Source organism: Scatophagus argus, chromosome 16 (genome assembly GCF_020382885.2).
Source record: "Scatophagus argus isolate fScaArg1 chromosome 16, fScaArg1.pri, whole genome shotgun sequence".
Taxonomy (NCBI): domain Eukaryota; kingdom Metazoa; phylum Chordata; class Actinopteri; family Scatophagidae; genus Scatophagus; species Scatophagus argus.
In genome coordinates, this window is record NC_058508.1 from 10425954 (window position 1) to 10444700 (window position 18747).

Genomic DNA, 18747 nt, shown 5'->3' on the forward strand with positions numbered 1-18747 from the left:
CATGTCCCAATGAGGACACACGTGGAGTACAAAGAGAAAATCCTCACACCGCTGCAGCTTTTAAGATTTATTAGAAAAGTTCCATCCTAAGAAAAACAAATCACTTCAGAGCCTTCAGAGATTGAGCCGTTTTTCTGTTGTTTGGTGTGATATTCCAGACATTGGAAAAGAAATTTGAGATGCTTAACAAAAACAAGTTTTTATAAATGTGTACCTGTGAAAACATCTGATACCTGCCTGTTTTAAAACGGACACAAGGCGTCTCTTTCCAAGGGCTCAGGCTTCTCTGAAATAACAACAAAATCTTTCAGCTGAAGAGTTTCAGCCCGTCGTTCTTTTCTCCGTCCTCTCCACCCCTGCCACTCCATCCCTCGCTGTTATTCAGTAAGGTAGAAGTGCATTTTGTCGTTGACGTTCTTGCGCTCCGGATTGAGGCGCTTCAGGATCTGTGCCAGCACGTTGACAGTCTGCTCACTGCTCAGACCTGTTCGCTTGGTCTGGAACTTCTTCAGCAGGTCTTTAGTGGTCATCGGTTTACGGATCAGGTACCGTCGGACTGCTTCTTCTGTAAGCTGCACATCACTGTGGAGTAGATGAATAAAAATGTTTTTTCCCTCTTACCATCAATCAAACTATGTACATTTCAGCTAAAATTAATGTGAATTCAATTATGGTGTAGAATAATGAAATAACTTGACATTTCTTAGAAGCATAAAGTACCTTGAGCTTGGAGTGGATTTGCCTGATGGGGGTTGAGGTGTACTCTTCCCAGAAGGACCAGGGCTCTGACTGCTGGGCTCCATCTTCAGTCTTTTGGCAGCTGGTGAGTCAGTGGCAGGACCCTGAGTCTGTCTCTTACCTGCAGCAAACAGCAACAAAGGAAGCTCAAGTTTCAATTGTGATGGCCATGTTTCAGTTTTGCACGTTAAAATGTTTACGTGTTGTGTGCATGTGTTGCGGCGTACGAGCGAACACCTTGCTCTAGTTTGCTGGCAGCAGCACGTAGCGTATTGGAGGTGGAGGCAGAGTCTATGGATGGTGTCCCTGGGCGACTGCCAGTCCTGGAGCTGCCGGCAGATCCACGCCCACCTCCACGTTTAGGAGGCGTGCGCTTCTTCTGGGAGAGGAACGGAGACAGGCATTTGATGAGGACAAAAAGAAAAACACTGCAAATACAAAACCATTCAGAACTGAAAACATCCATTTACTGAGCCACACACACACACACACACACACAGGCTAATCACCATGAACAGAGCTGAGGCCGTCTCTCCCTCGATGTCGCTGTCGTCCGAGCTGTCCGACTCGCCGCTGCTGTCTGCGACACACAGATCCACACAACTCAAACTAAATGTGATGGAGTGTCACTGAACACTGCTTGTGTTTATTATGACCCCATTCTGTTGTACACATGTTGTCAAATCCTCATCTGCCTCTGAGAAACCCGTACCTTTTTTCTTCTTCTTTTCCAACTGAACCGGGGTTTTCTTTCCTTCCTCTTCTTCTTCTTCTTCTTTTGCTTCCTCTTCATTCGGCTTTTCCTCCTCGCTTTCTTCCTCGCTTTCAGATGCCTCATCAATCCCTATAAAAGGACAAACATTTAAACAACAATCTAAATAACAGTCATTCTTTCAGGAAAGCCAATGAGTCAAGCAGTTATGTGGCAGGAATATCAGGACACACACACGCACACAACCAACATTATGGGCATGAATATGAATAAATGAAAGAAAGTGCATAAAATGATCAGTTATGTTCAACTGTCTGACCTTTAGGGAGGTCTTCTCCTTTGTTGGGTTTTCCTTTTTCTGGCTCGTCCTCTGAACTGTTTGGAGAACAAAATGACATATTAGTAAAGGGAACACAACCAAAAAAAATTAATGAATAAATAAATGACACACTGTAGTGTCCACAGTGGATTCTGTATGAAGCAATGCTACGGATCTGACCTGCTTTCATCTGACATGTAATCCACCTCTAGACCCTCGTAGTCCCCGTCATCGCTGTCCTCCAAGGCCTCTTCAGTGCTCTTCCTCTTCTTCTTCTTCTTTCCTTTTCCTTTCCCCGTGTTATTCTTGGTCTTCGTTTTGCTCTCTCCGTCTGTGCAGCAAAGAGAACAGTGGGGGGGGGGAAAAAAACGCAAGATGACACAATGTTGTTGTTAACTTACAGGTGTATGATGTCATAATGACAATTCGCAGGGGACGGATGAGGTGCCCATCCTGTTTCTCTCTCCTTACCATCCCCCATACTGCTGTCACTGTCATCGCTGCTCATCTCCAGGTCGTCATCCAGGTCGTGGATGCGCAGGTCGCCCCCTCTCCCACCCGCCTTCTTTTTCTTCTTCCCCGACTTCTCAGACTCATCTTCCTCATCGTCACCACGCTCCTGCTCCCGGAAACGTTTCTGAAGCATAATGCTGAAGTGATTCACCACCTTGTTCCTTCTGTAAAAGGAGGAGGATGGCTGTTTCACAAACTTGCACCATTTGGGGAGAATAAGTACTTATTTTTTTTTTCTTCTTCACTACAAACTGAAATCCCTCCCTGTTCCTCCACTCCCTTACCGGCCCCACTCCTCCTCAGCCTCCTCGGCAGTGAGAGTTCGGTGCTTGGCCAGCGGCGTGAAGTTGTACCAGCCGTGGACAGGGAAGGCCTCAAAAGCTCCATCAGGACACTGTGTGAAGATGTAGTAGGATGCATTTTCTGTAACACCTCCCTTCTTTTGACCTTTGAACCTGACGCCAACACGCAGACAGACAGAGGGAGAAAGCAGGTGTATTGACAACAGCAGGGAACCTCCATCATGCCTGCACACATAGGCGTATGGAGAAAATTTGATAAGTATATCTACAAACCCAGGTATTATAAGCTGACTTTAAAAACATGCCTAAAACACATTTTAGCTTACCACAGCCTTTTAGAATTCTAGAACTTTTATCTTCCCTGCTTTAAGTCCTCTATGGATTCAAAGTAACTGACTAAGAGATTTGTGTAAATAATAAGTCATATGCAAAAACATGTCAGTTTGAATTATAATGACGTATATGTTCCCTCCTGACACAGACGGGTTCTAAAAGAGACACTTTGGTGAAAATGAGAGTGAATCAGAAAGTTAAGAAGTGTCTTTCTCCCCACCTCTTGCCAGCCTTGCCATTGACCTTGAGCAGCCAGGGCTGGTCCTCTGCTTTGAACTCTCGTGTCACAATACCAAACTTCTTCCGCCGTGCTTCCTCACGCTGCTTTTTGCCAAACTCGCTGCCAGCTGCACCTTCCGGCATCTCTTCCTCCCCGTATATCCGCCGAGCACTCATGTCTCTTTCCATACGAGCCTGAAGACAAAGAGAGGGAGATGCTAAAACATGTCAAACTAAAAGGTATATGGCATATATGGCTTCTAATTTAAGTGAATCATCTGAGACTTAAGGTTTCCAGTATCCTTTGATTTCCCTGTTCTTTTGAAGGGGAAATCGCACTGCTTGTCATTTCTCTCTCTGTACTACCAAGCGATGACAGCAGCTCAAACTATCTGCCATGTGAAGCCCACCTGTGTCCAAGTTGAACAGTTGACTCTGTCTCCTGCATTGAAAGCCATGATGTTGTACTTTTTGCTAGTGTTTCTGTGTGACAGACAAACAAACAAAAAGTTATTAACTCCACCTGCTAATTCCACTTGAAGCTCACAGGAGCAGGCAGGACATTTACTTACAGCATAATCAATTAATCGTGCATGCAGTCTGGTAAATCCATTTTTATTTGGAAAGGTATATTTAAGCAACAAATCTGATACATATACAAAGAATCAAAACTTGTCAAATAAAGTAAATTGCCTTCAACACACATCATTTCCTTTGGTAAACCCACGTGAACACAGAAGTACACAACATCCATGCACAGAAACCGCCAGAGATGGAATCCTTCTAGGCTTTTTTTTCTATTTATACCAACAACAAGGTGGAGACATGAGGCTCATTTAAATTCTTAACAGTGGATATTTGTGGATATACGCTTGTCAGAACATGTTACTCACTTGGGAACTCGCACAGTGTATTCTGTGGTTGAGGAACTGCTGCTCCCCTGCAAGACAAACAGATTCTGATGTTTGTTTGGGTTTTTTGGACTGTATCAGCCCTTTATTTTTCCTCACATCTCTAATGATATTTGAAGCTAACTACCGTACAGTTGGCTGGTCGTGAATTTGCAGCAATGCACATGCACAAGAGCGGACTTTAGTAGAGTCAGCGGGGATAAAAGGGAGATATTTGTCGTTGGGAGAGCAGAGTGAAAACTTACCAGAGAGGTCATGGCTGGTCGTCTCTCCGGATTCTCTCACCACATCAGCAGTTGCTTCAGCCTAATCGGATAGCTTACACTATTAAAAATTAAGATACGTTAGTTAAAAGCTTAACCGAGTTAGAGAACAGAGAACACGTTAGCGTTGACTTAATAATATAACAAACGTAACATAAATAGCAATAATGATTTCTGCTGGGCTGTATGTTGTCAAAAAGACGGACTGTAGGGTTAACAGTTGCATCTGATGCTAAAACAAAGGTAAACATATTTAGCAAACAGTTTTAGCCGCAGTCTGTAGCTAAGCTACTGCTAACCGTAACTAGGATAATCCATCTTCAAACTAATGTGGAGTTTGTGGGAAATAAGGGTAGTATACAATTTGTGCACACATACAGAAATCCAAAGTATTAACACTGAAACAGAAATGATCTAAGCCTATATAAAATATCTGTTTTACCGGTGCGCGCACTTCCACCGTATTCGTTCCGTTAGCCGACTAGAAACGTAGACTTGATATAATGGTTCCGCAAGGGGTGCTCCGGTCTCCTTTTTGTTTAGCTCATGGGAGCTCGGGTTGAACCCCACGGCTTTACTGGCTGATGGAAAATATGAAATTGTGATAATTAATTGAGCAACAACTTTATTATTATGTTTGTTATTATTATTTATTATTTCTACTCGCGCTAGCTCGGTGATTGTATTTTGAAAGTATTCACAGGAAGTGTTTCCATGCTATCATATCTACCGCAGACATGTTATCTAGCTTAACGCTGAAATCTCACGAATCACTAACGCCTCATCGTTAGCGTCAAATAACGTAATAATCATGAATAATATTCTACTGCCCTCTTGTGGTCAAAGCGTGGAGCTGCAATATATTAAATTCGTCAATACCACGTTAGTACCCTCTAAAGCATGCAGCCACTTCCGGTAAATCCTTTCAAAACGCAGGAACGAAACTTGTAATAAAAAATTAAATCCACAATTCAGCATGACCCTGCCTTTGTGTTGAGAAATCGCACGGCAGTCTCCCACATATAAAACTCGATTCCTCTTTGTTGTCTAACCAGGGTGACTGGGGATGACTCTGCACGGCACACTAACTCACTCGCGACAAAAAGCGCTCTCATAGCCATAACCATGTCAATCAGAGAGACTTCGCTGTTGGACGGGTTGCTCTGCTGCCTGTTGTGGTCACTAATAATTGACTAATATAAGTCAACTCGCCTTGTGTCATATATCACTAATCCTCTGATTGTAGCACACAAACAACTTTACAACGCATCGATAAAGATTTTCTATATATCACGCGCGTCACTGCAGTATTGACCTCAATAGATATGCTCTTCTCCACGCACTTTGGAAGTAGGCGAAGTTTTGCAAGAGGATCTCTGCAGTTCCTCAATCTGACCACCAAGGGGCAGTAAACACTCGCGATTCAGGCCTGATTACTGGCATGCATTACATACGGTAGAGGTTTTTTAAAAAAGTATCTGTTATTAGGTTCTCAACATAACATTTATTTTCAAGTATCTGTCATTACCTTTTATTTACATATGATTTATAAGAAGCCAGGAGATACTAATATATTAAGTTTCAACTGAAATGAACAGTGCGAAATACATTTCCCCGTGATTGTTTTTAACATAATGTCAGATTCTTCATGTTTTTGCATCATCCTGTGGCATGTGATAGAATTTTAATTTTTCTCCTTATTAAATTAATCAATATATTCTGAATACAACAGGCACAATTACATGGGGTACAACACCACAGATCTTCTTAAAATAGTATGTTATCAAGAAATGGCTGAAGATGAAATTCTTTTTGTGTATCAACCGTGATCTTACTACAGTATTTACACTGGATTTTAAAATTAAATTAAAGAAAAACAAGATATTTGCAATGTGACACTCAATCAGAGATCAAACCTGTTGGCTCTAATTGTTCTTACTTAAAAACATCAGTGTTTCTCCCTCTAGGGATTTGAAAGGCATTTACATACTGCCTTGGATGCACTGCCATGTCACAGTTTTACAAGACAAATTGTCCTGACAGGTGAAGCACGCACTCTCCTGAGGAGTTTCACTCCTTGTGTGTCATATAACAGATGGTGAATGTGATTCCTCAAAGCAAGTATTTTATTTTATTTTTTTTAACAATGTATTTTTCAACATCATTGACACGTAGCAATTGTTTTTTCCATGAAAAACATATTTACACTCACAGAGAACTGATGATTTTGATAGCAAACAAACAGTGAAAAGACTTTTTTGTGAAAAGATTTTTTTGGACTTAAATTAGAAGCATATCCAAGTCATGACCATTTAGTCCAAAGTATGTTTACTACTACGGCTACTTTGCAGCAGCAGGGGTAGAAAGTAACTAAGTACTGTACTAAAGTACAATTATTAAATTATTGTACTTTACCTGAGTATTTTTGTTTTGTTTTGTTTTGTGACTTTATAATTCTGCTCCACAACATTTCAGGGACAAATATTGTATTATTTAGTCCAGTGCATTTATTTGTTAATATTACAATATATATTCTACAAATAAATTATGGTATCATAAATTAAGATAAACATCTTTGATCTTCAAGAGGGAATTAACAAGCTATCCTGCAGATAAACTCTACAACATAAACCACCTGTACCAGCCTCCACACTGAAGTGGTTAACACATCAATACATTCAGAATTATAATCCAGTCCTGTAATATACCCTATTCTGAAATACACTATATAGACAAAAGTATCCAGACACAGTTCATTATGGGGCTGGTTTTCACAGCTGTTACAGCTGCAAAGCTGTCTGTGTATTTAGGATGTGATGTCATTAATGTTCCTGTTGGTGTAATGGTTAGGTGGCCCAATACTTTTGTCTATATAGTGTATGCCTCTCTGGAAGTAATTTTACTGAATTTTACTTTTACTTGTGATGGAGTATTTCTAAACTGTGGTATTGTTACTTTTAATGCTTTTAGTGAAATACAAGATCTGAGTACTTGTCCCCCCTCAGCTCAGCCACATCAACAAGAATTTCTCTAACCTCATATTTAACATTTTATATTTAGGATTTGGCTTGACAGGAGTCTAATTAAGCTAAAATAAAACTTTCACCTTTATGCTGTTTCATTAATATCATAACAAACCTCCTCATTTAACATGAAATGTTAGAAAATGCTGCTTTTTATTTACAAAGCATAACATGTGATGTATGAATATCAGATAAAATGTCCTGATAATGAAGCTAAGCCAGCATAAATTCACATTATTCTCACATCAGCAACAAATAATAAACCCAACAGAAAAAAAAATTAAACAAGACAATAAAAAGATAGAAAACTATAAGGCTGAAGCATTTATCACGATTATACTGTTATACTATACTGTCTTGAAGTCTTGACTTGAGTTGTGTTATCTCACTGTGTGTGTAAGTTCATTTTGAAAAGCTCAGCTTTTCCTTCCACGTGCCTTCAATCAAACTCCAACATGGTGTCTTTGGTACGTTTTTCAGACTTATGTAAATGACAGTTTGCACCTCAGAGCTCAGTGCCAGTCATGTCTTAACGTGACTTGTGCTGCATTTGAGCTTTTGCATCACGAGTACGTCAATTTGCATTAGTGTCAAACCTTGTAAAAACAGTTTTTGGATGCTGTGCAAATTTCCAAAAATGTACATTCACGCAGGTTAGTGATCTGTGGACTCAGGGACTTTTGTGGACCCGTCATGATGAATTGCGGCACCTTTTCACTTCTCCTGGGTGAGTTTTTTCTTGTTTTACATAATTGATAATGTTGGGCAACAAATTATTACACTAAAATAAAGTAAAAAACAGTGTATATCTTTATTTAATGTAAGTCCACTAGGACAGAACAATTATTTTAATACCTGAATCTGGATTCAGATTTGCATTTAGACTGACAGACAATTATGATACGTGCCCCTTTTATTTTTGGAACCAAATGCACTAATATTCTAAAAAATGGCAATGGCACAGTTACTGCAATAAAATACTGTAAGTTTATTTTTGCCCAAAAAATGTGAGTATTAATGTGAGTAGTACTACAGAAAATATATAAGTATAATGTACATTATGTTGGTGGCTTTTACAAGTCTTTTAAGAGTACATGTCCATTTCTTGTCATCAATATCATCAGCAGAGGTAATTTAGTAGTCTAGCATATGTTTATATGTTTATGAAATTTACATGTAATCCTTTTTTCAGATGATGTGAAGACTTTGACAGAAATCATTCAATTTGATTGCTGTGCTAATTCAGTGTTGAGATTATCTTGAACAGAACACTGACAGCTATTCTCAGAACCGTTAACTCCTCTTTGTGCTTTATAGGTTCACTCTTCACTCTCGGTCATTGTGCTTTTCCACCTGGTAAGGATGACATATATCCATAAACATCAGATAACCTACAGATTCTGGTTCTTGGTGAAGTCACAGTAATTTTGGAATAATGTTTGGTGATAATTTTGCCATTATGTGCAGGTTCTTGTGATGGATACACCAACGTAACCGAACCATGGCGCAACTATTTATTTCGCTCAACTTCCTTCGTTGGCTTCCCAAAGGGTGATACACATTTTGTCGGGAAGTGGTGGCGCTTCACAGGGATTGGTGGAGACAGAATCATTCCAATCTGCCATTTAGGCCCCATTGGTGGTACCCAATACGCCATACATTCTTCTTTGTTATATCCAACAACTGAATCTTTAACTGAAACAACTGGAAGTGTGTTTGCCGATGTTGGATTGTGCAACGTTTACCTTATTATAATGAGCGTGGTCCTGTGTCCTGGAGGATTCTACATATACAAACCATCAAGTCATCCGTACAGCAATGCGGGTTATGTTACCTGTAAGGAATAATTACTCGCTGTCATCCTTTCCTTTATGCTTTAAAGTAGTCATGTTCCACTCAATGGTGTGCTCAATGCTGTAATTAAAGAGATCTACTTTCAGCTTTTCAGAATGAGTTTGTCTCTGTGTGTGTGTGTGTGTGTGTGTGTGTTGTCTCTGTTTAGATCATTATCAGTGTAACCCTGATTCCTGTGGACCACTTGCTAAGTGCTCAGGTGATGGAGGCTGTATTTGTGTTCCTGGGTATGAAATCCCCCCACAACATCTACCTACTCCAGATTCATATGGCTGTGTTGGTAAGTATATTGATTTCGTCAGTATTGTATCACAATGTGATTTATGAAGACTGTAATTACCTTTTTTTTGTTGCTGGAAATATGTTAAGATGCTTCATGCATGCTCATTATCTGTATTTTGTGCTGAATTTCCCACTTTAACTGCTGTTTGTGACTTGTGACAGACATAGATGAGTGTCAGAAGACTGCAGGGATCTGTGGTCCTTATTCGACTTGTAATAACACCATTGGTAGCTATTTTTGCACCTGCCTCGCTGGATTCAGTGCAACAAATCCAGCAGAATCACCTGGACAGAACAACTATTGCAATGGTACCATATAAAAACATATCTCTTTATGATTTAATTATGTCACATTTAAGCAGGTTGGAAAATATCTTCCCAGGTTGACATAGGTCTGTTGTCTCTATAGATATTAATGAATGTCTTGAAAATGTCTGTGGTGATGATGGAACCTGCCACAACAACGCAGGAAGTTACATGTGTGAATGCCACCAAGGCTACCACCTGGTACCTGATGCAACTCCCACTTGCCAAGGTGTGTTTACTGTACTGTTACACATTGCTTTATCTAGTCAACAGTATTACCAAGTGCAGATCTAAATGTTATGTTTGGAATTTAATGTCTGTCAAAACATTAATACCGTCATCACCAAATTTGGTAGTTTATTATTATTATTATTATTTTTACTGAGGAAAATATAAGTAAATGCTTTTGTGAAGATGTTTCAGCATCTATCATCAGGTAACTGGAATGCAAATATGTCCTTTTGATTTTCTAAAGTAATGACATTTAAATTTTGGAGATTTGGAGAAATGACCTTTTCCTTTTATTTTTCTTATATTCATAATTTCATGCCGGATGTGTTAACTGTTGGTCAGATAAGGACGAGTGTTTCAACTCAACCATCTGTGGCCCTGACTCCATTTGCGCCAACACACCTGGAGCTTATACCTGTACATGCAAAGTGGGGTACGCACCAACTGAACCAGACAAGGAACCCGGCGAGGCCAACATCTGTATTGGTATTTGAACTGATGTTTTTCAGATGCAAGATGTTTTTTGGAAAATTCTACCAACTGTAGCTGCAGCTGCGACCCAGCCCATAGAAACCCACCAGAGCAGTATACACAGGGGAACGGATAAGTCCATGGCCTAGGGCAGAAAGAGATGAGTTAAACAGCTATCTTTTGATGCAGGTGTGGTTCACCTATTTGAGTGAATATGCAGAAAGTTTGAAGTTAATAACTAATACTTCCAAAATACTGCCTCCATGCTGTGATTTGTCATGCCTGAGGTTTCTGGAGTGTTTTTGTAAAGTTTCATGAGGCTGCGATTATCCTCAAGGTCTATTTGAATGAAATGCTATCGCTACAATAAGTCTAGAAGACTAGAAGTCAAGAGTCATGCAGAAAGCTGTCTGGTTTAGTGATTCATCCGTGTGTGATGTATTTGGCAGATGTTGAGGAGTGTGTCAAAGATGCTACCATCTGCGGTCCCCATGCCAACTGCACAAATTCGATCGGTTCTTACAGCTGCACCTGCTTCTCCGGTTTTCGGCTGAACAACCTGGCGGTGATAGCCAGCGCCACTAACCCATGCACAGGTGTGTGAACTGCTACTCGTGTGGCTTTTGATTTTACTATCATATATTTTACTACTGTGTGTTTTCTCTCTTCTACAGATATAGATGAGTGCATCGAAACACCTGGTGTATGTGGTAGAGAAACTGTGTGCACTAATGTACCAGGGACCTTCTATTGTTCTTGTCCAGATGGATTCTTCCCTTCAACTGGAATCCTGTGGATTTTAGGGGTCTCATTTTGTCAAAGTGAGCTTAGGATGCATTTGGCTACTGAATATACAGTACACTGCAGTAATCTATGTGCTCAGTAACTGGCTCATGTTTTTCCTTGTCATTCACTCAACAGATCTTCAGGACATTTTAGATGAGATAAAACCCCCTGAGGTAAATATCAGCAAAATGGCACAGCCAAGCAAATTTTACACATTGAGATACTTGTAGGACAATTTCCATGATATATCACAAAAGCACATGTGTGTTTTCAAGACTTTTGTTACAAACACATTCAGGACAGATCACAGATCCAAGTTACCCATGAGGGGAATAAGTTAATTTGACAAAATTATGCATGCCTCAGTCAAATTTGTCACTTCTTAATAAAGGCTCACTTGTATTGTCGGCATATAGTGTGCAACAGTGATTTTAGGTATACAACTATCACACATCATTCACCACACACAGATTAAAACACTCCACTTAAACTGCAAAGGTAACTGAGGTTACGTTTGTGCATTCCCTACAGGGACAGACAAAAGAGAGAGCTTTTCTTGGCCACATGGAGCAGCAATTGAAAGACAACGCAGGCATCATCTTACCAGAACCGGTGAATAGAGCCACTAATGACCTACACAGAGGGTTCTGTTTAAGCATTTGACTGTGCTGTTAATCATGATTGGATGCTCTCATACTGAAAACAGTCTACAGATAACTGGGAAGAGGACTGTCACCGCTTTCAGTTTGACCTGGTTTCATCAAGAGGAGGAGCTCTGTACTCGAGCACTCAGTCGCAGTAGCTCATGTGCACATCTAGTTTCACATAAGCTGGAAATTAATTTAACTTCAGTTTGATGCACATCATGCGTGCATGGCACTGCAACATTTACATAAGTCTTCTTCTCTGTGTGTCTTGTGCTTTCTCTACAGACTGTGGCAAACAGCTTCTCAGCATCCATGGTACATGTTGTTCTCTAAATAAACAGTGTACTGCATTAACCCTACTCTGTGTTTTCATTATCAGGCAGGTCAGTTATTCTCATATTTATTCTTGCAGGAAGTGTCAGGTGTGGGACCACTTACCAGCTCGGTCAGGGTGAGTAGCGAAGGAGACGGGGAGACCGGCAGTGTGATCCTGGGCCTCTCAGACCGTTTAGTGTCTGCATTAGTGCAGCCAGGTCAGAACCAAACCAGGAGAACTGTGAAGAATCCAACAGTGGGTAAAGACATGTTCCTGTTGGTTTATTGTAGAAACGTGCTGTTTGTAAACTTGGGGTGGATATAAAATCAAAGTGCAATCTGTGTGTTAGATTTAAGTCTCGAAACTGTTGGGCCTGGAAGCAGCCGTGCAGAAAGATCTCTTCTCTCAGCCAAAGGAAACATCATGGAGATCAACTTGGAAAGTCTGGCCAAAAACAACAATGGTGAGTGACAGCTCATAATGAAGACGATGGCAATTACCACATTTTTTAAAAGAATTACACCAGCAATTTTGCATCCCCGTTTTCCACAAGGGAGGTATATTGTCTTCCTACCTTGTGCAGCGCAGCTGGTTTTAATTCATTTGAAGATGGCAAATCACTGCACAGCCTTTGGATTTGTGTGATGGTGTGCTTAGGGAAAATTGATTTGATTTAATTTGGTGACTGTCACATGCTAGAGAAAATAGTTTTGTGCGCACAATAGGAAGTACACAATGACACACGTCTGCCTGTCCTGGGTGAGGGATCCCTCCTCTGTTGCTCACCCTGAGATTTCTCCCATTTTTTTCCTGTTAAAGGTTTTTCTGGGCAGCGAGTCAATGTGGGGGTCGAAGGGCAGAGGATGTTGCTGATGTTATGTTAAGCCCTTTGAGACAAACTGCTTGTAAAAATGGGCTATACAAATAAAGTTGTCTTGTCTTGTCTTGTCTTGAAAACACAGAGCTGTGAAAACTGTAATGACATGTGAAGTGAGGGAAGAGTTACATAATCACCTTCACTATGTGGACATTTTCAGGTTCTGCAGCAGCAGCCTTCATGACTCTAAATGGGATGGAGAGCCTTCTTAGTCATCAATACTTCAAAACAGAAAACAGGACAGAGATGTACTCGGATGTCATCACTGCAATCTTACCCTTGGTTAAGAACACCAGCCTCACAGAGCCTGTCAACTTCACCCTCCGTCACAAGGAGGTGCTGCCCAGTTTATCTATCATCGGCTTTTTAAAATTAAATCTTAAAAATAGATAGATAATTAGTATGTTAAATGACACACAGCTTGGTATCTTTCAACAAATCTAAAAATCTTTGTTTCTCTGGGATGAACAGACAACACCTGAATCTGGTTTGATGACCTGCGTGTATTGGGAGGGCAAAACAGAGGGAATGACCAAGACCATGCGTTGGTCAGTGGAGGGCTGTTGGGTTGCATACACCAATGAAAACTACACAGTGTGCAGCTGCTCTCACCTCTCCACATTTGCTCTCATCATGCAGATCGGGGAGGTATTGTGGATGTGTTTGTGAATGTGAATGTGAATGTGCATGTGCGGGTTACCCACTCCAAAGCCAGGTCGATCACAGTATGTGTTTGACTCTGTGTTGTGTCTTCTCAGCCTCCACCAGATGATGCGTTTTTAGAGTGGCTAAACCGAATGTGTGTGATTGTTGGACTGTTCTTCTTGGCTCTGGCCATCTTCACCTTCCTCCTGTGTAGCTGGAACCCCAAGATCAACAACACAGCCCGTCTCCACCTGTGCCTCAGTCTTTTCTTTTCTCATCTGCTGCTGCTGTGGAATGACAAATACGTAAAACACGAGGTAAAACCTGAGATGGAGATCTTGTTATTTCTTTCAAAAATAATAAATGGGATCTCTCAAACATGCAATAATGTGACTGAAGCTGACCATCTTTGCTGAAGATCATTCTTGAAGGATTTCTTTGTTGTGTGTCTCTGCAGCTGGCCTGCACTGTCATGGCAGGTCTTCTACACTTCTTAGTCATTGCAAGTTTTGTGTGGATGCTCCTGGAGGCACTACAGCTCCACCTGTTGGTCCGAAGGCTCTCCAAGGTGCAGGTCATCCAGAGAGATGGCCTCCCCAGGCCATTGCTCTATTTAATTGGTTATGGTGTTCCATTTGTGATTGTGGGTATTTCTGCACTGGTATATTCTGATGGATACGGTGCTACTGAGGCAGATGTGTGAGTAGGACAAACAGTAACACATACCCTCATTCATATTCTACTGTATATCTAATGTGCCTCTAGGCTGGAAGACTGTATTTGTCTGATTCTTTTGCAGGTGCTGGCTCTCACAACAGCGCAGTTTCAATTGGGCTTTAACAGGCCCTGTGATTGTTATCCTTGGAGTGAGTATATTGGATATCAGCAATTGTGTCCTATCTGTTTAAATGAAATTACAATCATCTCAGCCTGGTGTGTTCCCTATAATTGTCTGGACCATGTTTTTTTTGCCTGCAGAAAAACAAACCAAGGTGCACTTTAAGACTGACATCTGTCAAAATACTGTTGCTGAGAATGTTATGAACAGATTGTCAATGAAGACCAACTAAATACATGCATTCCAAAGAGAAATTTTCCTGTATTCACCTACTTAACATGAGTTCAACAGGTGAACTTCTTTCATCATGTCTTCATGAGAGACATGAAGAAAGGGTGTTTTCATAAGTTGTAATGCAAAGGAAGGTGAAATTTTGATGTACAAGAAACTGAAAAAGTGATGCAGAAGCTTGCCAGAAAGTGTAGTCCACCAACTGTGGATAAATGTCTGTAGAGGACAAGACTATTATTTTGTGTGTCATTTGACTAAATGATAAAAAAGATAAAAAGCAGTCCTGCATGGCACTGAGTCACAAATTAGGCAAATTGTTAAAGAAAATTTTATTGATTACTTACACAATTTTGCTGTGGAGAAAGCTTCTTGTTAGCTTGTGAGCGTTGACACCTTTTACTGCTAGGACACCCTAAAGAGGATGAGGCTCTCATACTTTTGGCATAGCTTGTATTGAACCTCTATTTATGTATTTTTCTCAAAGAGATGTTTCTTTACGATCATTGGAGGTTTGTGTGGAGGTTTTTAATGCGTTTTTCAATATTTGGCAATACGTTGTGGTTTGTTTTATCGCTCTCTCTCTTTCAGCTTAATTGGATTTTGTTCTGTGCGACTCTGTGGAGTCTGAGACCCACATTGGCCAACATGAAAAGTGATATTTCTCAGTCCAAAGACACCAGGTATGAAGCAAGACTGTTAAAATTGTCTCCACATAGATATGACAAATCAGAAATTTATGAATTTTGCTGTTTGACTTCAATAGAAGTTGCTTGTTTCCAGGAAAGTAGAAGGTGACAATTAAAAAAATACACTGTAACAACATATCACATACTCCACATGTTCATTTAAAGGATTTTGGTGACCTTAGGCTGATTTATAATTTGATATTCTAATATAAATTTATATTGAGCGAAAATTAGGATCCTGAAGAAAATCATTATTATGGTGACTGAGAGGTTTGGGGACAGAGTTTTGTTTTCCATCCTTTTGTGTGATAATGTGTTGGCTCTTTTTAAGTAGATATATAAGTTAGAAACTCATTCAATTCTCAATTATTTTACAGGCTGATTTTGTTCAAGATTGTGGCGCAGTTTGTCATACTGGGCTGTACTTGGATTCTGGGCCTGTACCAGACAAATCTGTTCTTTCGGGTCCTGTTTATAATTCTTAACTCCCAGCAGGGAACCTTCCTCTTCATTGTCCACTGTCTGCTCAACAAGGAGGTACTTTAGCTCCACCAGTCTCCTTTTGTAGAGTTTCTGTGTGTGTGTGTGTGTGTGTGTGTGTGTTTGCAGCACTGAATTGCTGATTTGTTTGTTCCAGGTGAGAGAGGAGTATATTAGATGGCTGACATGCTCTTGTGGAAATGACAGATTTGTGGTGAGTTCCTTGATATAAATCCTTTTTTATCCCAGTTGAATTTGAAAAAGTTGTATTACAAACAAACTTACATGTATTGATTTACTTCCCCTCCTACACATCCCTCATGAATCATCCCTCATTCTCAGCTGATATCTTCAGCTCATGCTGTATTCAGTGCTTTGTATGTAAAATGGATGGTGTGAACAGTGCAGATTTTGAGCATTTTGGTTGTACGTAGACTGTAAATAAATTTCAACAGCACTAATATCGATTAAATAATCTGTTTCAACAGAAAGATGCACCTTCAGTGTCTGAGGATTTGGACAAGACCGAGAAAAAGACAGATGAGGGAAAAAATGATGACTGCTAATGCTGATGAAGAGAACAGAAAGAAAGTGAACAGAGAGACAGAGCAGACACAAAATAATCAGTTATTTTTGTTGTTGTTGTTATCATGTTTTTATAAATTCTAGTTTAGGGAATAAAAAATATCACATCTATTTTAGCATGAATCTTGAATGCATTATTGTCCACTTCTTGTGGTTGTAGCTGGATATTTTCATGGTTTGAGGGTTTAAAGTGAAATGTTTTAAGTTATGTCTTAAATGCTACTCTTTCTCCAATTACTATTGCCAGGTTCAAGAGTGAACAATGGCAACACCATAATATTGTAATGCTGAATACTTTTTAGACGTAGATCACTGTATGTGAAAAGTTCATGCATTAAATACTTGAAATCTATCAGAAATCTTCTATTGTAATTTATTGTAACATATTAAACTACAATAGCTATTAAATAATTGATGTAGCACACAAAAGACAACTTTAAAGTATTTTTACTCAAGAGAGTTTAACAAAATGAGGCCCAGACTATCAGGAGTTCTCACCTTGACATAAAACACTGGGGAGACTTGTGGAAATTGCCACCGTATCTCCAAGTGATTCATTTGTTTGGGCGTGGGAGCTTTCACAAACATTTTATTGCTCGAACCCTCAGTCAGCCACTGTCTGAAAAAACAAACTTTCTACAAAGTAAAAACACTCACGTCTCAGTTGTTTCTTTCTCTTTCCATTTGTGTTGCATTTACATGGGAGCTGGGACACTTTCAGGTGCGTCAGACTTTACAAGACAAATTGAAGGGACCGGACGAGCTGAGCAAATTATCTGTCATTTAAATTGGATGCCTATAAATTGTATTGACCTCATACATTGATTCAGAATTACCTACTCTGATCACAGGAGTGTGATACTTTGTAGATTGGTAAGATAAACAAAACACAAGGGTCAACCAGGTTTATCCTTGTTTACTTCTTTGTACATCAAAAAGGCCTTTGTTAGAAGTGCTTGTCACATGCATGACCGAACAACATAAAAAATCAACTCACTGCTGTCCTTCATCTTCAGGAGAATACTGATGAGCACTCCACTGTCGTCACTTTCCCATCATGTCAGTGGTATCCTTAACCACCTAACCTTAAAAGTTTATTTTTACAAGGGTAATGCACATTACTCAGTTTTACTGATGCAGTATTACCTATCTGACGAGTTTCTTTTGAATTTCTCTGGTTGACAACTGAATTTCGTCCTAAATTATAAAAATAAATGTCGGATATGACAGGTTAAGACCAGCAAACACAAAATCTGTAATGTTGTTGTTTTGGTGGAACTTCTGTCTATCAGTAGATGATGTGATGTGGATTATTAAAGACACAAAACTTTACATGAGAAATGGCAAGCAGCAATTTAAAATTAAAAGTAAGTAATATTACATATTTTATTTGTCATTATGTAAGTAGAATATGCATACTTTATTGTACACAGACAACACAGGTTGAAGCCTTCACTGTCTGCAGTAGCACAGTGTATATATATATATATGTATATACACTTAAAGAGAACACAGCAGGCAACATATAATTTGTATCATGTAAATATAATGACACAGATGACCACTAGGACGCAACATAATGACAGTTTGGTAATATTATATTACCTAATTTAGATAATATTAGGTAAAGTGTCCCAGTTTTTCCTTTTGAAATGTGGCTTTATGGCCCAATGAAAGGGTACTTAGGAGTCTGTGATGGTAATATGGCCTATAATTTAAAATAAATAACTTTACGAGCAGGATGAACAACAACGATAAAGAGGAAAGCTTTGAATGGAGAGGATGTCATTTCATTGAGACATTAATCTCAATATTAGAAACGAGCAAGAGGAAAGTCCCTGCATCCTATATGTCTGTTTTGTTTGTTTTTGCAATCAAACCAAGGACAGACTGCAGACAAAGCGCATGAGCGATCATGGGAAATAGCTCTAACAATTGCATGAAACTTCTCAGTCTTATCCATTTTAGAAGATAATGAGGACTGACCAATTACTCAGTATAACTGCAGAGTGACTGAGGTCGCAGATTATAGAAGCTGCTGAAATCCCCTGTGGAAATTTGGGCAGAGAGTGGAAATAAATATTCCCTTCACTCCCTCATCAACTGCAACCTCAGTGCTCTTAAGTTACAGGCACTTAATTACACTACCAGCCAACAGTGGAAGATGTTGTTGCAATCT

At 39.7% G+C, this 18747-nt stretch overlaps 2 protein-coding genes across 4 annotated transcripts; one reads left to right on the plus strand and one right to left on the minus strand.

Annotated features, from left to right (window-relative positions):
* Positions 1-54: 54 nt before the first annotated feature.
* Positions 55-4838, minus strand: gtf2f1 (general transcription factor IIF, polypeptide 1). Of its 3 annotated transcripts, none has more exons than XM_046416063.1 (14): positions 4753-4838; positions 4293-4365; positions 4030-4076; positions 3547-3619; positions 3138-3331; positions 2567-2737; positions 2241-2446; positions 1950-2100; positions 1770-1825; positions 1451-1582; positions 1248-1318; positions 976-1117; positions 721-859; positions 55-582 (listed from the first exon to the last, which is right to left on the minus strand). In XM_046416063.1, the coding sequence occupies exons 2-14, from the start codon at positions 4302-4304 to the stop codon at positions 378-380; spliced, it is 1599 nt and encodes a 532-aa protein (XP_046272019.1). In that variant the 5' UTR covers positions 4305-4365; positions 4753-4838; the 3' UTR covers positions 55-377. The 3 variants fall into 3 exon arrangements, with proteins under 3 accessions (XP_046272019.1, XP_046272018.1, XP_046272020.1); XM_046416062.1 differs by having other exon boundaries at positions 4293-4371; positions 4753-4832; XM_046416064.1 differs by lacking the exon at positions 4753-4838 and adding an exon at positions 4610-4721 and having other exon boundaries at positions 4293-4371.
* Positions 4839-9087: 4249 nt separating this feature from the next.
* On the plus strand, positions 9088-16915 carry LOC124073563 (adhesion G protein-coupled receptor E1-like). Its single transcript, XM_046415864.1, has 21 exons — positions 9088-9169; positions 9336-9467; positions 9632-9778; positions 9879-10004; positions 10349-10492; positions 10927-11073; positions 11152-11298; positions 11399-11436; positions 11795-11875; positions 12196-12225; positions 12323-12485; positions 12576-12689; positions 13264-13439; positions 13575-13751; positions 13862-14065; positions 14206-14447; positions 14548-14614; positions 15406-15497; positions 15881-16040; positions 16141-16197; positions 16472-16915. The coding sequence occupies exons 1-21, from the start codon at positions 9088-9090 to the stop codon at positions 16547-16549; spliced, it is 2604 nt and encodes an 867-aa protein (XP_046271820.1). The 3' UTR covers positions 16550-16915.
* Positions 16916-18747: the final 1832 nt, after the last annotated feature.